Raw genomic sequence first — 21,269 nt, 5'->3', positions numbered from 1 at the left:
TTCAGAAGAATGCAGAATGCTGGCTAAGAGCTCACCCAGATGGTGGGTTCATGAGCTACCTGCATCGCTTCAAGCTCTCCGAGATCGACAGCTGCCCATGCGACGATGAAACTCCTCAAGATGTCCCTCACCTGTTGATGCATTGCCCCCTTTTCAGCTTTCAAAGACAACAGCTGGAGGCGCGATGCAGAAGCTTGGGTGAAGATCTATGCGACATCCCATCAGTGATAGGTAATAAAGAACTCACACGAGAGGTAGTATCATACATGGTCAATATAGTGCAGGCAATTGGTAAAATAAACCAAAATAGGGAAGAAAATGCAGAACACTCCTCTAGTGGAATGGAAGGCCTGTTGACTAATGCCAACGGGCTGGCTTCTCCTGAAGAGTTTTAAGTGGTTTCCTCTCCACATGAGCAAATGCTGAGAAGTTCCTGATTGGCCCACATTAGTATATCCCTCCTGATCCCAACAGTTTAGATAAATTAAAAGAAATTTAATTGCAGAAAAATCCACTTTTGAAATATAAACCTTGTATATTATAAGCAATGAAGCAACTCCCATATAAAAAAAATAATTTTAAAGCCTCTATTTTAGAGGCTTATCAGCAGGTAGGAAAAAAAGGATATAAAAGGAATTTATGAATAATACACCACAACACCCAGACCAATTGAGAAATAATCTTTCTTGGATTTTTTCTTGCAACTGGCGGGAATCGAACCCGTGACTCTGGTTTCACAGTTGACCATCTAACCAATTGCCCCACGGCGCCTGTCAAAATATCAATGACAATTGACTATGAATAAATGACAATCTTTTTAAAATAGAGCTGCTAAACACACTCCAGAGTATTCTCAATTAATTTCATTAAAAATTGCAATACTAATTCATATTATTATTTCTAAGTGTTGATTTTTTAAGGCACTGCGGATTTATCTACATAATCTTTTTACATGAAGGGTAATAAATAATTATGAATGGAAGTGATGAATGAAATGAAAATATAATTTAGAAAAATAAAATAATACTGTTGATGTATAAAATCAGTCACTTGGAATTATAAAAATATTTTAAGAGTAATGCTGGGTACAGAAGACATACGGCACCAGTAATGTAAGTAGAAAAGGCTCCTAAACTCCAAAACGCTGAAATAAATAAGTAAAATATTGTATTAATAAAACCAAATCTTCTTCAAACTCCCATTCAAACATTCGAGTTTGTTAGTGAAAATTCTCGGTGGAAGTTCATTGTAACTTATTATAGAAATAAAAGGCGATAGATACTTAAATCTACAAATTTGGAATAACCAATGACCAGTTTCATTGCTTTCGCAACATCTTCGAGACTGGTATAAATATGAATATGCAAAATTATTTTGAATTTGGTGAGGATTGCATTAAATTACATAATGTACTTACATATTGAAGCGACAATGGGCCCCAAAGCTCTAGCTAGGGCTCCAAGAGATCTAAAGACCCCGAGAATTGTCCCACGTTGATCCGGGCCCCCCAATTGAGACACCAAAGTCGTCAAACATGAGACCACAAATGCTGTAGCTGAAAAAAAGCCACGATTTAAAAAAAGTTGAGACGGAATCCAAACGGTGATTTTATTTAAATTTATACTTACAAACAGCAAACAAAAGGAGTCCAATATAGAGGAAATGTAGTGCACTAACATATCCCAGGAACAATATGTCTTTATTTGATGATATTGCAACGCACATAAAGGAGAATGGAATAATCCACAATCCGAACTGCGCAGCACCAGATGTTGCTTTAGCTGGTAGACGACGAACTACGCCACCTTGGAGCAAGGCCATAATTGTACCTGAAAATTTCCAATACTAAAAAAAAGGGATTAACACATTTACCTCAAGTTTATTCTCCATTCATGCGGCGGCGCGCGGCTCGTCTTTTGACAGATCAAATGAGTTATGAAAAAATTTCGACGTAAAACTGGGGGTTATGAAAAACGTAAAAAACGTTGATTGGGGGGAATATTTAAATCAGAGTAAAAAAAATGGAACCTAAATATTTCGGTGTAAAAAGCAGGAAAACGTAAAAATGAGTTACAATGTTCACATATCGATGACAAACACACAAGCCAAATGATTTTGCCATAAATATAAAGCGTCTTCCGAAGAAACAACTGAACATTTTTTGTTCAACACAATACATTATATTGTGCGTCTGGTTTCAGACCAACGTTATTGCACATCGGACGAATCAAATGACATATCCAGTGCAAGGTTCAGGAGTACATTAACTTCGTCCCTACCTAAAAGACATCAAGAACAAAAGAACCAAAGGCCACGGTAACATCAGTCAGTCAAGTTATCGACATTACGCACTTCATAACCAAGTTCTGTATTTTATTCATTGTGTAATAAATAGGCATCAGAACATCAACACAGTTTCTTCTATTCATCTTAAACGGAGGTAGAAGCTCCTCCCCCAAAAACCAACAAAAATCCTACAGTTTAAATTGAAAAGTAATAAACATTGTTTACAAACCTATAGCAAAAAACATATGCCCTTGCTGCATGGAAGTATAGCCAAATGTATGATGAGTAAGGAATGTAAGTGTAAACTCTAATCCTGAGTAAATGAACATGTACACAAAGTAAACATGACCCAATTTCTTCAGTTCTGTTAGCTCAGTCCTCCGAATATTATCCGCTGCTTTAAATTTAAAAAGGTCTGTCACAGATATGAAGGAAACAGCTCTAGAGAGAGACATTGCGATGCCATTAGATCGTTTTTCCTGTAACAATAATAAGATAAGAAATAGTATCAAAAACTGTAGTAACTTAAATAAATACTATAAAGCTTTTCATTTTGACCAGGTATTATTGAAAAATGGCCAATATTTTTAGTATGTATGTATTTTTTTTTTTACTGGAATTCAACCCTCTTAGGATTTCATCTAAAGAGACTAACATCTCAACAAAGACAAAGGAAATAACTTATGACAGATATCATGAATCATCAATTTTTCAGTATATCTAGATAGATTGACATTGACAGAGTTGCCAGTAAAGGCTTTATTTTCTTGCACACAATATGTACCAATAACAATTGCTCAATTTTTACAAATTCATTTGAAAAAAAAAACAATGAAAAATGATATTAATTTATAGAGAGAATAAATATCTTTGGATGAATCTCACCCACTTGATAAAGGTTTCAGCTCTTTTACTTCACAAAAGTCAACAGATGGAAGAGTTGAGGAAATGTGGATGTTCAAACATGGGCAGAATGGTGAATGTTACACAGTGTGTAAAGTGGCCACTTAAACCAGCCAATGACAGGTCATAAGCCCCGTAAATGCCTAGACTTCCATATTCCCTTCTCAAAAAAATTTTCCCTCTCTGTTGAAATAAATTTAAATAAATATCTTATTTAAAATAAAATAATTTAGATTTAATTCTCAATGTAGCTAGTTATTCTTTACATAATATTAACGATAACAACAAACCATCACGTTGTTTCCCAGTAAGGGTAAGCGGAGAGGATAAAATGCCATATCACTCTGTCTTTGCATACAGATCTCGCTTCCTCTACATTCATACATCTACTCATGCACGCCCGCTGTATATTCTGACTTTTAATATGTCCATCCTCAAGTATTTGTTGGATTTGGTCATGCCATGTCTTCCTCGATTTCTGCATTCGTCACTATTCGCATCATAAATATTTTTAGCCGTTCTTTCGCAGTCCATTCGCTCTATGTGTCCAAACCAACTCAGAGCTCCTTTCTTGATTTTGTTGATAATGCTTATCTCAGCCTAACATAATGTACGGATCTCGACATTTGTGCACCTATCGTACATAGTTTTAGCACACGTTCGCCTGAGAGATCGCATTTTGACAGCATTCAGCCTACTTTCATCCTTGTTTTTCTAATTCTATACTTCGCTCCCATACATATAGGTCGGCACCAGGACTCCATTGTGCTGTGTTCTTTGTTTTGCCTCCTGGGACAAAGATTTATTTGTCAAGGTTGATTTAAGTGCACCGTTCACTCTGTTCCCGGCACTCATTCTCCTTTCAATATATTTCTCGGTTATTCCATCCCTGGTAAACCAGATATACAAATTCTAATATAGTATGATAAATACACAAAAAAATCGCAAAATACATTCATTTTTCAGTCTTATACACAGACATTATTTATTTAATATGTATATCACAAAGTTTAAAACTAAAAATATTTACCTTTGGCAGTGTTTCCTTCAAGAATAAGGCAACAAATATTAGATCAGCAACGGACAATAAAAGAGCAAATACGGCAGGATAGATGTACCAGTGTTGAGAAGTTTTATCGGCCCAAACTGCAAACATTGCTCCAATCAAAGGGCCCACAATGAACCCCAATGAGAATGCTATTCCAACTAAGGCCTGAAAAATTTACTCTATTTTATTAACAACATCTACCTACTGTAAATTGTGCAATCATATTAGATTAATTTTTTGAATGAATAACCAATTCCTCCATTTCAGTTTTATGGCAATGTTTGACTAGTTGTAAATAATTGAGTGACAAAAGGAATTGAACCTCAGACTTCTGGAATCTCGGGATCACAAAATAACTTGAAATACTGAATTGGACATTGAGAAGGCAGTTTTTTGCAAGGATTTTTTTACAGAATGGCTTCTTCGAGTTGCTTCTTAAATAAATTAAGCAGCCAAGTTTAACTCTCAACTGCTGAATTGCCAGACTAGCGGGACGCAAAATGTATCTGCCAAGCATTTTGCCTGTGCGTACTGATTTTTTAGCCTTTTTTGCGATCGTAATTTTTATGTGAAAACGGATCATAATTGCTGATCGATAACAATTTTTGGTTGGCCTCTGTATAAACTGTATATTTACAAGCTTCCAGCTCTGCACTAATGTTTATATAATATTATAACACGAGATTCTTAGAGTCATAACTAAAATTTTGCACTTTGACTTAGAAATAACATATAAAACAAAGAATGCATTACAAAACTGAGCATTTTTTCATAACATACATGTAATAACAAGGAAATAGGGAGAATTCGGCTTGAATATTTTGAAGCGCAGATCTACGCTCCGGCACTCAACAGGTACCGAAATTGATAGCCGAGATCTGCACTACGGCAATCGAGCGGTTAAAGACTACTAAAAAAAAACCCCTGCAAACGGTGCCGTAACATTGCGTTACATTAACAAGCAAAGGACGAGATATTTTGAAATGCAGGTATTTAAAAACAAAACTTTCACATCAATATATACAGGGTGTTTTTAAACCCTGTCACATCCGAAACCACGATGATCAGAATGAGCAAGAAGACATATTGGCACATCAAAATATTTTTTTAGAACAAACAAAATTTTAAAAAATAAAATATCAAAAAAAGCAAATGGTTGCTTACTTCTGTACGGGTGAAACGAGAAGGGGGGAGTCTGATACTGCGCCGCGCTCCCCTCACTTCTCCCCTGCAGATGTAAGCAACCATTTGTTTTTTTTAATATTTTATTTTTTAAATTTTTCTTTGTTCAAAATATTTTTTAAAATATGCTAATATGTCTTCTTGCCCATACTGATCATCGTGCTTTCAGATGAAACAGGGTTTAAAGAACACCTGTATGTACTTTTTAAAAGTCTATTTTCCACAATTTATAAAAATAATCATATTATTAAGGCCTGTTAAAGCAAATAATGACTTCTTTTTTTTTTTTTAAAGATAGATATAATAGCAAGTCTTGTATACTATGTAGACTCACGTGACATCACAGCCAAACAAGAGTTAAAAGTAGGTTGACTCCAATATTACACACTAAATTTCAAAGCATACTAAATTACTCCGTTTTAGAAAGTGTACAATACAACATGTGCTAATAAAAGCATAAAAAAATACATAGTTTGTAGCCGAATCGAGTATTTGAATATTTATTTCTCCTGTGGACCAGATTAAATGACAGGATAATAATGTTTTTTATTCTCCTTCCGTTCCCCGTTTACACCCTGCATGAAAAAACCAAACATGGTGGCATATCACAGCACTAAATGCTAAGATTTAACTATTCACAACAAATAATACACGTAGGAAGTTATAATATTATAATAACATACATTTATTTTGTATTGTGTTTGAAAAACATATCATTGACACGGAGATAAGAAACCTAATGGCATAAATACCTCGGGTTAATTTATTGCTAGCAAAAGTAAATAAACTTAAATAAGTATTATCAGTTTGTGTGCAAATTATTTTGATATAGTGTTGGAACACAAAACATCATTACTGAAAAAACATTATGTTAAAACAACAAATTAAAACTGTTTATTCAACTGGGACATAAATATACTGACAAAGCTAATGCTTAAATTTAAATTCACAAACATTATCTCATATTTAAACATTTGCTTTTTGACAGATACTTTGGAAGGAATATTTCTTTCCATACGAAACTGGAAAATGATTTTTCAAATCTACGCATAACTTTAGTAAATAATAGACAAAACGGAAAAAAGGTTTATTGAACCAATCGAGAACTGGTAAAAAAAAAACCATGATGGATTGGTATAAATGATAAAGACATTTCATTTTATTTTGTCCCAATTTAACACAGGACAGTAGTTCATGAACCGAAAACCAATAAAAAATGACAAATAAATCAATGTGTTATGTCAAGGAATGAGAATGGAGACAAAGAACAGCTTGCATCTTGAATACTTGTTAATTCTGAAGGAACATGTCCACACAGCAAGCTTATAATTGTAATAAATAGTCCAAAAAATCTATTAAAAAAACAGAATCGAGGAAACTAGAACAATTACGATTGATAAATTATTGTTGCTTATTGATACATCTTACCATTCCTTTTCCTCTATTATTATGATTAGAAACATCAGATATAATGGCCATACTGAGGCTTACATTCCCTTTACTAAGTCCTCCTACAAACCTGGCTAAGACAAACAGCGCAAAACTGTGAGAAAACGCCCACAGTAGATATGAAAAAGATATTCCAACCTGAAAAAAGAAAGTTAATTACTTCCATATACAATTTCAGCGACATTCTTATTAAATTTATTCTTTGTCTGTCCAAGACATAATTTATTTTTTTTAAATAATGACATTTATTAAGTTATTGGAGTACTTAGTAGGTGACTAACTTATTAAACTCCATTTAAAGTAATAAATTAAAAACTCATTTTTGGTTTCACTGTTGGTCACATTGTTTGGTATTTTGGATTACAAGTTTGATAACACCTTCAGAATGTGAAACAGCTGTTACTCAAATAGCATAATAGAAATTTAGCAAAAAAACAACTATTTATAAAATTATTAATCATGTCAAGGCACCCACTCCGACACAAAGCCAACAAATGTGATGTGATTTTGGCCTTAAACCATGAAGCCGGTGATTTGCCACTTTCTGTTTAAGTGATATTTTTTAATCAACAATGTTTTGAGTATGTCCAAATGTTTGAATGATGAATGTTACACAGTGTGTAAAGTGGCCACTTAAACCAGCTAATGACAAATCATAAGCCCTGTAAGAGCCTAAACTTCCATACTCCCTTCTCAAAAATGGTTTCCCTCCCTGTTGCAACAAATTTACATCATAATATCTCCCTACGGAGGACATCCAGCCTGTCTACAAACATTTGGATATCCTCAAAACATTGTTGATCAAACTAAAACTAACAGGTACAAGAAGTACAAAAACTGAAAAAGTGTTTTCAGGCATTATCTAGTAGGTGAATAATTCAGCCAGATGAATCTCACCCAGATCAATCAAGATTTCAGATCTTTTATTATTTATTTTTTATTATTATTTAAATGCCAAGTCAACGTAAATGCCAAGATGCATAAAATAGTGTTAAAAAGTTTTAGAAAATCGAAATGAAATTGATGAAAATAAAAAAGTTTTTTTAAAATTATTTCCATTGTTTCAATAATTTACTTACAGTCCGAAGGGTAGGAAATTTTAGATTAATAAGTCAATCAGATACCAAAATAATATCAAAATTCCACACAAGTCATGGTCACAATAGGATTTCAAAGGAATAAAAAATTATAATAATCTTCCCAATGAACTAAAAACTATTATATCAGTAAATAAATTCAAAGTAAATTTAAAGAACTTTTTTGAACCCGAGTAAAAACAGCATTCCTATTTTAATAAGTTCTACTGAATTATTGTTTTCTGTTTTTCTCTTTATTTTGTATAATATTTTTTTTACTCTCATGTATATTTGAAATTATATAACTTCAAATTATTAAATAACTATAACAGTGTAAGCCACTCTCCAAGCACAAGACCTAGCCTCTTTTTTGGAAAGTTACAGTTTTAAGATTATCAAAATATATAAAAGTAGATTGTAATAGAAAAAAAATATTTATCATTTTAGGTAACTAAATTAATTAATAAAATATAAAAAGTTATTAAATACAGATATTCATTAAATTTATCTGTGATGCAATAATGTAGGCCACAACAGTAAGGCGAAGCATAATCATAAATGTTGATTCTTTGACCCTCTATGCAACTATATAAGTGATCATAGAACTAAAAATAAATCTAATGTAAAATAATGGTATTTCAAACAAATACAAATCGTGCAAATATTATTATAATTTTACAGTCAGCCTGGTGGTGTAATGGTCAGCACGTTTGCCTACCATGCAAGAGGTCTCGGGTTCGATTCCCGGCATGGTTGATGTGAGATATTTATTTAAAAGTGTTTTTACACTAGAATATTTCATAGTCCCTGGACTGGTACCTGAAGAGTAAGACGGATTATCTTACCTTCGTGTAACAAAAATGATCAAACTGCGATTGATGTACCAAAGCAGTGCCCTATGCACCATTAGGTGTGGAAAAGGAATGATTATGATATGATAAAATATGACACCAAGATCTCGAATCTCTGTGACTTTTTCCAGTCGAATGTTGTTTATTGAATACGGAAATAAAATAGGAGTTTTATTTCTACGAAGAGATAATAATTTACAGTTCATCAGTTCAAGTGTGTAGCAGTCATTTTCGTCTGTTATTTCCTAGTAGATCTTGATGTCGTCAGCAAAAAGTAAAAATTCGACATCAATAAAACATTCAACAATATCATTTATAAAAACTAGGAATATATGGCGCAAAATAGAAAAGTAGTTGATGATGAAAGCGAAATGGGAAAAATCCAGGTAAAAACTACAGACAGCAGTCAAATATTTTTTAAAAATTCAATACCTACCAGGGAGATTAACATTACGGGTTTTCTACCATAAACATCAGACAGCCCCCCGACAATGGGGCTTGCCACAAACTGCAGGAAGCTATACATGGAGCCCAAAGCTCCGCCAAATAAAACAGAATTAAACTTCTCAGGAGCACCAACTTTTTCTTGAAAAAACTTCACGCTCTCGGACAGCCATTTGTAGAATCCGGCACTGTCATTAACACGATAATATTCCAAAAGAGAAGGCAACAAAGGAAGAATCATGGTAAATGCAAGCAGATCCAAAAGTAATGAGATAAATACAAGATACACTGTTTTATTTGATTTTCCCAATGTTTCATCTTCGTAAATAATTTTTTTCCCATTCAATTTCGACTTTGTTTCGCTGCAGATTTCTTTGCCAATATTTCTTTTCAAAATAGATGTTGACTGATTCATTGTCGTAATTAGAGTTGTTTGGCGTTTTGTCTTCTTAATAACTTCTATATTTGTTACACTTGGAGAATAATTTGCTGATCTTGTTTGTACCATTGTGCAAGCTGTAAATCATTGAACATTAAATGTTATGAAACAAATCATCACATTAATATTTGAAATAGTAAAAAATAATAAATACATTGAAAATGAATTTCTGGTTAGGGATTCGCCTATCACTAGCAAAAATACGATCATTAACAAAAATACAAGCCCATTTATATGTTACATAAAAAGATATTGAGTAAATAAATAAACGAGTCTAATTCAAATATATTATAAGAAAAACTTTTTTTTATGGTGAAGCCAGAAATTATTTTTGATGTTTATTATGCGCTCACCGATCAGAATAAACTTAAATTGTAGACGACTCAGTAAAACATCGTATCCTACTTCCAACTTTCACTTTCTCCTTCGAGCTGAACGAACTCAGAACTTGATTCTAGATTCATAATAAAGCGAACGTGAAAATAATTAAATCGGCAAAAGTCAAAACCAAAAAGCCAAAGACGTTACAGAACAGAAGATTCCGTTTTCTATGAGATTTGACACATTTGACAGACGCAAAGTAACGCAATGATTCTATCACTTCGTTTTCAAGAAACATGACAATATAGTCCTTAAAAAAAAACTGGTTTTGTGATTGGTGGAAATATGGTCTTTGATTCAACGGCTAGAGTAGCACCATGAATTTACCAAATTATACTTCATATGTACCTACCTACCTTTTCTGGGGTTTAATGTTAGTGATGTACATTATCGACGGATATTATTTTGCACCTAAATTTCATTTGAATTATATTTAATACCTTTAGCATTATTGTTTACAACCAGCCATGAATACAAGAAAACCAATAAACGAATAGATAACCAATTTTTTATTATTTATATTTTTATGATTTTTCAATACTCTTTTTTTAAGATTCAGTGCATTAATATTTATTAATTTTTGATAAGGGGGTTTGGTTTCATTTACAACATTGTTGTCCGAAAACGGACGCAGCAGCATTCTATAACGAGCAATAACAAGCCCTATAATTGCCTAGATTTCCACATTCCATTAAGTAAAATTTAGTTATTTTGGTCAAATATTAGTATTTGTTTTAAATTCGAATCTTTGTATAAACTTCCGAATATTTTTTTATATATATATATATATGTTTCAGTATATTGCTGTAGGTCATTGGATATAAGAATGCTTATTGCTGCCCTAATTCTTGAATGTTTAATAGACCATTTTGCAAATTGTACAAAAGATATTTTATTTGTTTTTAAAGTCAAATAAGTGAAATCAGTGAGTGGAGATTGACACTAAAAAATGCATAACGGAACAAATAATAACCCTTTAGCTACACGAACGCGTAATAAGATAATAAACATATTGGCATTCATAACTTAACTTAAAAAAATGGTCTATTGAAAATACAAAAACTAGGGCAGCGTTTTGTTTCTCCTGATTCATAGGCAAAATCATTGACACAAGGACAAAATTTGTTTTTCTTTGGGTAGCTAACTTGAACATTATTTTATTTGAGTTAAAATGTGATTTGTCGTTTTACTTTTATATAATTGGTGAGACCTCCGTCAATCCATCATAAACGTAATTTCACCCTGGGGTGGAAAAAATATGACCTGATGGGTTGCTCCTTTTACCTTCTAGTAATAAAAAAGGAAAATAAGAGACTCTGCTATTACAATCAATGCAGCGCTCTTTGCACTATTAGGTGCAAAAAGGGCATTTTTCAGAATCCATTTCATAAATATCGTATCGTCAATGCGGCAAATTTATGAAATTTAAATTTAGAGTGCATTTAGTATTTATGAAAAAGAATGTATCTTTTTTGTATTAACATAAATGAATAAAAATCTTAAACGATCGTATAAATTGTAATGATCATGAATTTTGTTTTTTATTACACATGGTTATTAAACTTATTGATAACGTCAACCAAATTGTAATGTTTGTTTACCTAAATTAGAAAGATTGGAATTTTTTTTCTCGTCTGATTTCTATATAAAAATATACAAACAAGTGCATAACTTTATAAAACAAAATAATATTATATGACAAAGTAAAAAATGCTCATCGCGCCTGGTATAACAAATGAAATTTTAACGCGTTATATCGTGTATTTACGTACTAAATTTGCGCCATAACGCGATCAAATTGCGTTCATAATACCAGCCCTGAATATTATGTTTGCATTATCTATCTACTTGAAAGTATTTGTAAGCAAGTTCCCTTTAAAACGCATACTTTTTAAGGGAGATATTTCAACTGAGACGAAGACATTTTAAGCAAGATCGGCACAAACATTTTTTTTCACAATGACTTGGATTTACGATCTAAAATTAAATGTCGCAACACTATTAATTATTTGCCCTTCTACTTTTCAAGACTTTCTATGGTCTACATTGTACAAGTATTTTACTCTGGTGTTGCTTCTATCGTAATTTCGTTATCTATGATCTAGCTGTCATAATTTTTGTCGGTACCAAAACAACGGTGTAAACAAATGAACTTTCTATTAACTGGGCGAAAAAAATTAGAATCTTGCATTGTTGATCCTCTCAAATTACAAGCTAGAAAGTCTTAAAATAAAAGACTTAAGAATAAGAAGCGCAGACAATAGAGTAGATACATGCATACCCTTTTCTTCTTACCTGCCATATTAGCACTTCATTTCATTACTTAATAAGCTTATAAGTGCTTTCTTCTTGTTTTATTCCTTAAGCTAGGGTTTCCTAGGACAGCGGTGCCCGTATTTTAACGGCCGTAGTGAACGGTGATGCAGTGGACAGCCGTCGTAAAGGTGACTAGAGTGTGGTTTTCTAGGAAAACGGTGTTATCAACACCATTTAACACCGTTTTCCTAGGAAACTACTCTCTAATAACCTTTACCATGGCTGTCCACTGCATCACCGTTCACTACGGCCGTTAAAATACGGGCACCGCTGTCCTAGGAAACCCTAGCTTAAGCAGCAGCCTAGAAATGTCAATGTGAAATAAAATAAATTATCCACCATTAATAATATTCTTTTGTTTCAGAATGGTGATTGTTGATGCCATGGCTCTTAATCTGCACGAAGAAAATATTTTTCATCCAGGAATAGCAGGGATCCAATGCTGATCACAATGCTGCACAATTTTTAAATAATACTCAATTGTTATTTTTGATAATCCAATATACTAACCACACATGTATATAATATTATTTTACAAGTGTCAGTTTTCTTTCTCGATTCTTTCTGACGCATATAATAGAATCGATTGATTTATTTTAACAGTAAAATAAAACTATTAAAAATGTTTTTTTTAAATTTTATTTATGTATTCCTATTCCATAATAAATTTATTGTGCAATATCAATATAAAATTGTTTTTTTAAATATAAGACAGAAAAATTAAATTGCGTGCTAATACTTGTATTTAATTAAGCAATTTTGCATTGATATTGTACAATAAATATCAATATATAATGCAACGCAGTGATTTGAATTTTCGCGCCATCGTCAAGCTTCTTGTATGTCACACTAGACAGCGCTGCGATCGACGCCAAAAGTACTTAGATATAGTACCATAGTTTCCTGTCTAAAGATATCTGACATCTGTAGTAAGTGGTCGGTACCGTGAGTTGTGGTTTGTTGCACACGCTTGGCACTCTGATACAAAAGTTGCTTCTAAATTATTATTATTATTATTAGTTAGTTTACTGCGTCTGCACGTAAGAGGCGCTGTGATCGTCGGACATCTGTCATGGCGTCGTTGTTGTCAACTGTCATAATTTCAAATCATAACTTTTTCGGTGATTGCAGCGATAACAGCCATTGTTTACATTGACTTTTTTTTGCTTTTCACCTGCTTACACTGTTGATTTTTATTTGAATTTGTCTTTATTTTTTAAGTTTCCTAACAAATATTTTAGTTTTATATGTTTTATAACAAATCTTTTAGTTTTATAAGTTTTATTTTAAGCAAATCTTTTAGTTTCGTAAGTTTTGATTCTGTTGTTTTTTGTTTGGTTTTAGATACGAGCGTTTAAGGCGTCATCATGAATAAATATTGTTGTGTGGAATCCTGCAAAGTTTCAAAAGACGAAGTAAAGCTGTATTGCTTTCCCAGCAATAAAAACCCTGCCGTCTTTAACAGTTGGGTGAAGAATGTTAAAAATAAGAAAATTTTATCTCTTGCACCCAGTACGATTTGTAGATATTATCGTGTTTGCCAAAGGCATTTTGAAGCTAGATTTATTGAAGGGGATCGTGGGTTACTTTCTGGAGCAATCCCCACTTTATTTAGCCAAGTTGAAATTGATGGAGAACGTTGCATAAAAGAACAATTTCATATACCAGAACATTATACTTCCAATCGAGGTAAGTGAATCTACACCTCTAAAATAAATAAATAGCCATTTGGTGAAAACATTTTCTCATACTATTTTTAAATGATTTATTATAGGTTTGAAACAGTATCACAATGTCCCTACTGGCTGCACTTATCCCACTATCATCACATCAAAGAATGTTGTTGGTAAGTATATTATTTATCAATTAAGTATATAATTTAGTTTCAATCATGTTTGTACCATTAAAATCTATGAAACGCTTTATGAATTTTCTTTTCAGTTACCTCTATTTCTGCTGGACCATCTCCTGTCAAAATAACATGCATGTCGAGTATTGCTTGTGAGTACTCAATTTGCCCTGTTTATTTCATTTTGAACTATGTGTGTACGTTCTGAATCTTGAATAACTCACGAATATTTATTTTCAGTTCCTATTGCGACTAGCCTACACACTCCTGCCATTAGCGTGCCTACTCTTACTGGTATGTGTATTTAATGTTTTCGCCTGACTGTATTTACTCTTATCCTTTAAAGCCCGTGTAACACTCTATTTATTTTCTTTTTAGTTACCTCTATTTCCGCTGGACCGTCCCCTGTCAAGATAACATGCATGTCGAGTATTGCTTGTGAGTACTCAATTTGCCCTGTTTATTTCATTTTGAACTATGTGTGTACGTTCTGAATCTCGAATAACTCACAAATATTTATTTTCAGTTCCTATTGCGACTAGCCTACACACTCCTGCCATTAGCGTGCCTACGCTTACTGGTATGTGTATTTAATGTTTTCGCCAGACTGTATTTACTTGTACCCGTTAAAACTTGTGTAACGCTTTATTTATTTTCATTTTAGTTACCTCTATTTCCGCTGGACCATCCCCTGTCAATATAAGATGCATGTCGAGAATTGCTGGTGAGTAATCAATTTACCTTGTTTGTTTTGTTTTGAACTATGTGTGTACGTTCTGAATCTTAAATAACACGTGACTATTTCTCTTCAGATCCTATTTCGACTAGCCTACACACTACTGCCATTAGCGTGCCTACTCTTACTGGTATGTGTATTTAATGTTTTCGCCAGACTGTATTTACTTGTACCCGTTAAAACTTGTGTAACGCTTTATTTATTTTCTTTTTAGTTACCTCTATTTCCGCTGGACCATCCCCTGTCAATATAAGATACATGTCGAGAATTGCTGGTGAGTAATCAATTTACCTTGTTTGTTTTGTTTTGAACTATGTGTGTACGTTCTGAATCTTGAATAACACGTGACTATTTCTCTTCAGATCCTATTTCGACTAGCCTATACACTCCTGCCATTAGCGTGCCTACTATTACTGGTATGTGTATTTAATGTTTTCGACAGACTGTATTTACTCTTACCCTTTAAAGCCCGTGTAACGCTCTATTTATTTTCTTTTTAGTTACCTCTATTTCCGCTGGACCGTCCCCTGTCAAGATAACATGCATGTCGAGTATTGCTTGTGAGTACTCAATTTGCCCTGTTTATTTCATTTTGAACTATGTGTGTACGTTCTGAATCTTGAATAACTCATGAATATTTATTTTCAGTTCCTATTGCGACTAGCCTACACACTCCTGCCATTAGCGTGCCTACGCTTACTGGTATGTGTATTTAATGTTTCCGCCAGACCGTATTTACTTGTACCCTTTAAAACCTGTGTAACACTTTATTTATTTTCTTTTTAGTTACCTCTATTTCCGCTGGACCATCCCCTGTCAAGATAAGATGCATGTCGAGAATTGCTGGTGAGTAATCAATTTACCTTGTTTGTTTTGTTTTGAACTATGTGCATACATTTTGAATCCTGAATAACACGTGACTATTTCTCTTTAGATCCTATTTCGACTAGCCTACACACTACTGCCATTAGCGTGCCTAATCTAATTGGTGAGTGTATGGACTTTTTTCACTTATATGTACTTTCTTGTACCCTTAAAACCTTTGTAATGCTTTACAAATTGTCTTTTCAGCTCCTTCTATCTCTGCGGGACCATCCTTTGAAATAAGTTATGCTCCAAATATTATTACTGGTAAATATTTGTTTTGATATTAAGTTTTATTTCAAATTAAATACATATATTGTTTTTTGCTACATTCTCCCGACATCATTAGACCCAATGTTTTTGGTAAGAACTTTTTTTTAAACTTTTTCATGTCATTGTATTAAAATATTAATTATTCAATTGGATTTTTTACAGAAAGCACAATGAATAATTTGGATTTAAAACCTCAGTATGATTATATAAGCAGCGCGTATAAAAAAGTTCGATCAACTGCTAAGCGATACCAGCGGAAGGCCTGTTCTTTTCGTGAAAGGCTAAAAAAGGCAACTAAATTCAGCAAATCTTCTTCTTTTGAACAGTTGACAAAATTTATGTCAAATGATGTCAAAACATTTATTTGGTGCCAAATAAAATGTTCGAAGAGAAAAAAAAATGGCAGGAGATTTTCCTTTGATGAAAAAATAATGTCGCTCGCCTTATTGAAAAACTCGCCAAAAGGGTACAAACTTTTGCGAAGAATATTTGCATTGCCTTCAAGGAGAACTTTACACAGACTTCTCGATGGGTTAAATTTTCAGACAGGAATAAATTGCAATGTAATTAATTTTTTGAAAAGTGCAGTTAATTCTTGGAGCCCAGAAGACAGAATTTGTTCATTGGTATTTGATGAGATGGCACTGATAACTAATCTGTCTTTTGGTTCCGAGAAAGATGGGCTCCAAGGGCTTGTTGATTTTGGCACCGTAAAAAAAGCCAGGTTTGTTTGTTTGAACATTTTTTTTACAAATATTGCTTTGTTTTTATATATTTGATTTTACAATACTAAATTACATGTTTTATTTCAGATTTGCTGACCACGCACTGGTTTTTATGATTAGAGGCATAACCGGCTCTTGGCGTCAGCCCATAGCATATTATTTTTGTGAAGGCACTACTCCTGCCATTCAATTAGTTAAGTGCATTCGTGAGGTGTACGCTGCTGTCATGAGTACTGGTCTCATCGTCAAGGCCAGTGTTTGTGACCAAGGTGCTACGAATGTAGGGGCAATGCGTTATTTAAAAGATGACACTAGGAGGGCCTACTTTCTCAGTGGAAAAAATTATGGTAAGAACTATTTATGTAACTTAATAGTTAATACTATCAATACATTTTATATTAAATTGATTTATAAATAAAATAAAAAAACAATCTCGCCATTTTCTGTAGGGGTAGGCGGAGAGGATATTTGAATAAATCTGTAGCATGTGACAACAAAATAAATTGTTTTAATTAAATTACAAATTTAAAAGCTTCAATTAAATTTATTTATCTATAGAATCACTATGTAAAGCGCCCTTGAGGTATTATCTTACAAAAATGGCGCTATGTAAGTTATCCATAATAATAATAATAACGCCATATCACTCCCTATTTTAAATTGACTTTCACTTTCTCTCTTCTTTTTAATTTATCATCGTCATTTATATGATTACTCACAAATCAATCTTTTTTTTTCAGATGAAACGTTTTTTGATATAAATGATAATAAAATTTATATCATTTATGACCCTCCACACTTAATTAAAGGATTAAGAAATAATTTCCTTACAAAAAACATAATTTATCAAGAACAAGTTTGTAGCTGGGATGATATTGTATATGTTTATGAAAAAGATTCTAAAATAGGGGATATTAGGCTACTGAAAAGCATAAATGACGAACATATCATACCTGACAAAATTAAGAAAATGAAAGTTAGAAACTGTACCAAAGTGCTAAGTGAAAGGATGGTTGCCGCTCTTCGTTTTGCAGCAGAATTTGGTATGTGTTGAAATGTTTAGTGCTACCTTTTAATAAATTGTATCTCAAAAATATGTTTAGTAAATATGTATCTTTTAATTTGCAGTATCATCACCGAAGAAGGAGAGTTTGTTGGCTACCAGTGATGTCATCTTATTCTTCGACAAACTCTTTGACAGTACAAATGGTGCTTCCAAATTTTCAAAGGGGAAAATGAGATATATCACTACACCACAGTCTGCACATCATGCATTTTGGATAGAAGCTATCAATAAATTAAAAAGCATGAAATTTTTGCATTCTGGAAAAGAGAAGATTGTACCATCTCTAAAAAACTATATATCAACTCTGAAAGGTTTCCAGGGGCTCTGGGCGGACATGCATCAGTCAGGTCTTAAAAAACTTGTCACGCGTCGTCTCAACCAAGATCCTTTAGAAAACTTTTTTGGTATGATTAGGATGTACAATGGAAGGAATGTGAATCCTACATGCAGAGACTTTGTGAACTCTTTTAAGTCAGCAGTAATTACTAATTTTTTATCTGCTCACTCTCCAACCTTCAACTGCGAAGATGATAGAGGACAAATGCTGTTAAACTTGAAAGAGTTTATAAATCTCTCTCATAATAGCTTCACTTCACTTTCAATATCTGATCTTAATAAAGATTCAATGGTTTCATCATCAATTTTGACAATAGCAAATTATTGCAATGCCAATACTGTGAGTGGTATATCTGTTTTACACTCTCAACAAGAGAGGAGTAAAGTTGGAGCCCATGGGTATGTTGCTGGCTGGGTTTGTCGGAGGATTCTGAAAGACAATTACTGTGAGGCCTGCAAACAGTCGCTTACGGAAACAGAACCAACAATTCATCATAAATATTTAACTTTAAGGGAAAGGAATGATAAATGTAAATCTTTAAAAATAGCGTCTAAAAACCTTCTGTATGTATTTACAAGATGTATAGAAATAATTAATGAATATCTAAATAATCCCAACAATTTAATTAGTGTAAGATTTCACAAGAACTTGGAGTGCATTATAGAAAAAAACTTAAAATTTGACTGGTTGTGTCCAGACCATTCTAATGTGACTAAAGTAAAAATTATTAAATTAATCATAAAATTACAATTGCATAACTGGACACAAGAAATAAATAAATTATTAACAGGAAAGTATGAATCGAAGCTATTAAAATCCAATTTAAATTATTTTCAAAAATTAGCAGTAGCAAAAAGTAATAAATATAAAAAAAAAGGTAAATCATAAATTTCTAATTTAAAAGTGCATTTTTATTCTTCTTTAAATGCATTCAGAAGGTTTTTGTATGTTCTTTAGTTAACTACGTGTATGCTGAGTTCTCCCATGTATTTTTTTATACTTGATCATTTGAATTTGTATAGTTATTTTCAACATAATATAATATGCAGACGGAGAACCTCTTTTTGTTATTCGGATACATTAGATATTGTTGATGAAGTTGTTTATTATGGTTTAACTATTATTTTAAAGTAAAACACACATATTTTTAAAACTTGTAAATAATATACATTCATTGTTGGCCAAATTTATCACATTAATAAAATATTAGTTCATGATTGTAGGATCCTAAAATATTATTTTTTTAGTACATAATGTATAACTATTTAATTTGATATAAATTAATGTCTGAGCACTTGATGACAAACTGAAATGGCAGTTCATTTTTTTTCAGATTGTTTTGTAATTATTGTATTTATTAAGGTCCTAAATAATGCTTCAGGTATATCTATATCCAACCGTTGCCTATGATAACTATACAGCAATTTGTTGGGACAAAAAGCATATTATGTTTCATATTTGTTTTTGAAAAAATGTTTGTACATTTGTTTCTTCTTGTATTATAATTATTATACCATAAGAGCCCGCTTAATGCAATGGATATATTCCAATAAGTTTAAACGCTAAACTAAACAGTTTTGTTACATTTATTGTTAAATACTTTTAAAATCATATTAATTATAGGATTTTTTACTGACGTTATCAATTTTTGTTTATAAAACATTTATTAAAACATAAAAAAGTTGGAGAAAAAAAGTGATTATACTTTTCTTGGTTTTTACTTATTTGAAATTTTTTTTTTTATTTCTAAAAAAGTCTTTTAACATTATTTGAATTTTTTTCTGTTTCATTTATCAAGCGATTGGTGATAGCAAGACATCATATCAATGACACTCTGTCTTGCCTTTAAACTTCTACCGAAACTTAAATTATTTTGTACAATTGATTCCCTATTTCTATTATAATTTTAGATTAGAAAATCTGTTAAATGTTCTCACTGCACTATAAGATCATATTGTAATGTACTAGGTCCTCTATATATTATACCTATAGTTCGTAATAATGTTTTATTTATAATGCTTCTGATCTTTATATTTATTTTGAACAATTACTTATGTTTACTTTTTCTGATATTAGTTTTAAACCTTCAAACTCCTTAAAATATTTAATTTTGTATAGCAGTTTATGTATTAGGACAAGAAGCTTGTATTTTTTCACTCGCTGTTCACAAAATGTTTTTGAATGTTATTCTTATTATTCTATTAGATAATAACGTACTAGGTTCTTATACTATAATATATGTATAGAGTTTGTAGTTTAATTTTTAATATTTGTTTATAATTTTATATTTATCTGTAATTATGTTTCATAATTCTTTTTGAATATTCAGATCAGTGAGATACATCATATATTATATTATATACTCAGTCCTTTATATGTAATATGTATACTATAATTATGTATTATTAATAAATATTATACCATTGAATATAATTATTATTTTACTTATTTATGAACAATAAATTATTCCCAGTAATCCTATCATAATTACATTGATGTCATGTCTTTTTAAATAAACATATTACAACAGACATAAAGAACATTTTAGATAAGGTAATATAGAAGTCTAGGTACCTACAGGGCTTATGACCTCATTCCCTGGTTTATGTGGTCACTGTACATTATGTGTAACATTCACCGAATGGTGAGTTGCCAAACTGCCTATATTTCATAAGCCCTGTAGATGCCTAGACTTTTATATTCCCTTCTCTAAAATGTTTTGCATCTCTGTTGTAATATGTTTATTTTAACAGCTCTTTTGGGGGTTGAATCCATTTCTTGTCTACAAAATATTGTTATGTTAAATGGTAATAAATGTAAAGTAATTGTCATTTTTAGACCATGCTAACATTTATATTATTAAATATATGTCATATCTATAATTTGCGTTTTTATTTCGTTTCCTGTTTTTAAATCCTGTATTTTTTATTTCTAAATAATATTGGACATTTGAATTTCCCGCTAAAAGGTTTTTTTGGCGATATTAGCGCCACTGCGGACCGACGCTAAGGCGTATCTGTCAAAATGATGTAACAGTACTTTTG

At 32.0% G+C, this 21,269-nt stretch overlaps 2 protein-coding genes across 10 annotated transcripts; one reads left to right on the top strand and one right to left on the bottom strand.

Moving 5' to 3' along the window:
* Positions 1–983: 983 nt before the first annotated feature.
* On the bottom strand, positions 984–10,394 carry rtet (major facilitator superfamily domain-containing protein rtet). Of its 2 annotated transcripts, XM_088223714.1 has the most exons (8): positions 10,032–10,394; positions 9,232–9,755; positions 6,848–7,006; positions 4,220–4,402; positions 2,516–2,765; positions 1,629–1,829; positions 1,418–1,555; positions 984–1,144 (listed from the first exon to the last, which is right to left on the bottom strand). In XM_088223714.1, exons 2-8 carry the CDS (start codon positions 9,745–9,747, stop codon positions 1,047–1,049), a joined length of 1,545 nt encoding a protein of 514 aa, XP_088079840.1. In that variant the 5' UTR covers positions 9,748–9,755; positions 10,032–10,394; the 3' UTR covers positions 984–1,046. The 2 variants fall into 2 exon arrangements, with proteins under 2 accessions (XP_088079840.1, XP_088079841.1); XM_088223715.1 differs by lacking the exons at positions 6,848–7,006; positions 9,232–9,755; positions 10,032–10,394 and adding an exon at positions 5,402–5,500.
* Positions 10,395–13,332: 2,938 nt separating this feature from the next.
* Positions 13,333–21,111, top strand: LOC148283331 (uncharacterized). Of its 8 annotated transcripts, XM_088223701.1 has the most exons (19): positions 13,333–14,064; positions 14,150–14,221; positions 14,317–14,376; positions 14,465–14,518; positions 14,603–14,662; positions 14,751–14,804; positions 14,889–14,948; positions 15,037–15,090; positions 15,175–15,234; positions 15,323–15,376; positions 15,461–15,520; positions 15,609–15,662; positions 15,747–15,806; positions 15,895–15,948; positions 16,032–16,091; positions 16,260–16,821; positions 16,910–17,169; positions 17,563–17,865; positions 17,951–21,111. In XM_088223701.1, exons 1-19 carry the CDS (start codon positions 13,743–13,745, stop codon positions 19,111–19,113), a joined length of 3,426 nt encoding a protein of 1,141 aa, XP_088079827.1. In that variant the 5' UTR covers positions 13,333–13,742; the 3' UTR covers positions 19,114–21,111. The 8 variants fall into 8 exon arrangements, with proteins under 8 accessions (XP_088079827.1, XP_088079828.1, XP_088079829.1 ...); XM_088223702.1 differs by lacking the exons at positions 14,603–14,662; positions 14,751–14,804; XM_088223703.1 differs by lacking the exons at positions 15,175–15,234; positions 15,323–15,376.
* The last annotated feature ends 158 nt before the right edge of the window (positions 21,112–21,269 follow it).

This window comes from Micrasema longulum, unplaced genomic scaffold (assembly GCF_059751315.1).
Source record: "Micrasema longulum isolate JH-2025_06_02 unplaced genomic scaffold, ASM5975131v1 h1tg000248l, whole genome shotgun sequence".
Lineage (NCBI taxonomy): Eukaryota > Metazoa > Arthropoda > Insecta > Trichoptera > Brachycentridae > Micrasema > Micrasema longulum.
This window is presented reverse-complemented; position numbering and strand designations above follow the sequence as displayed.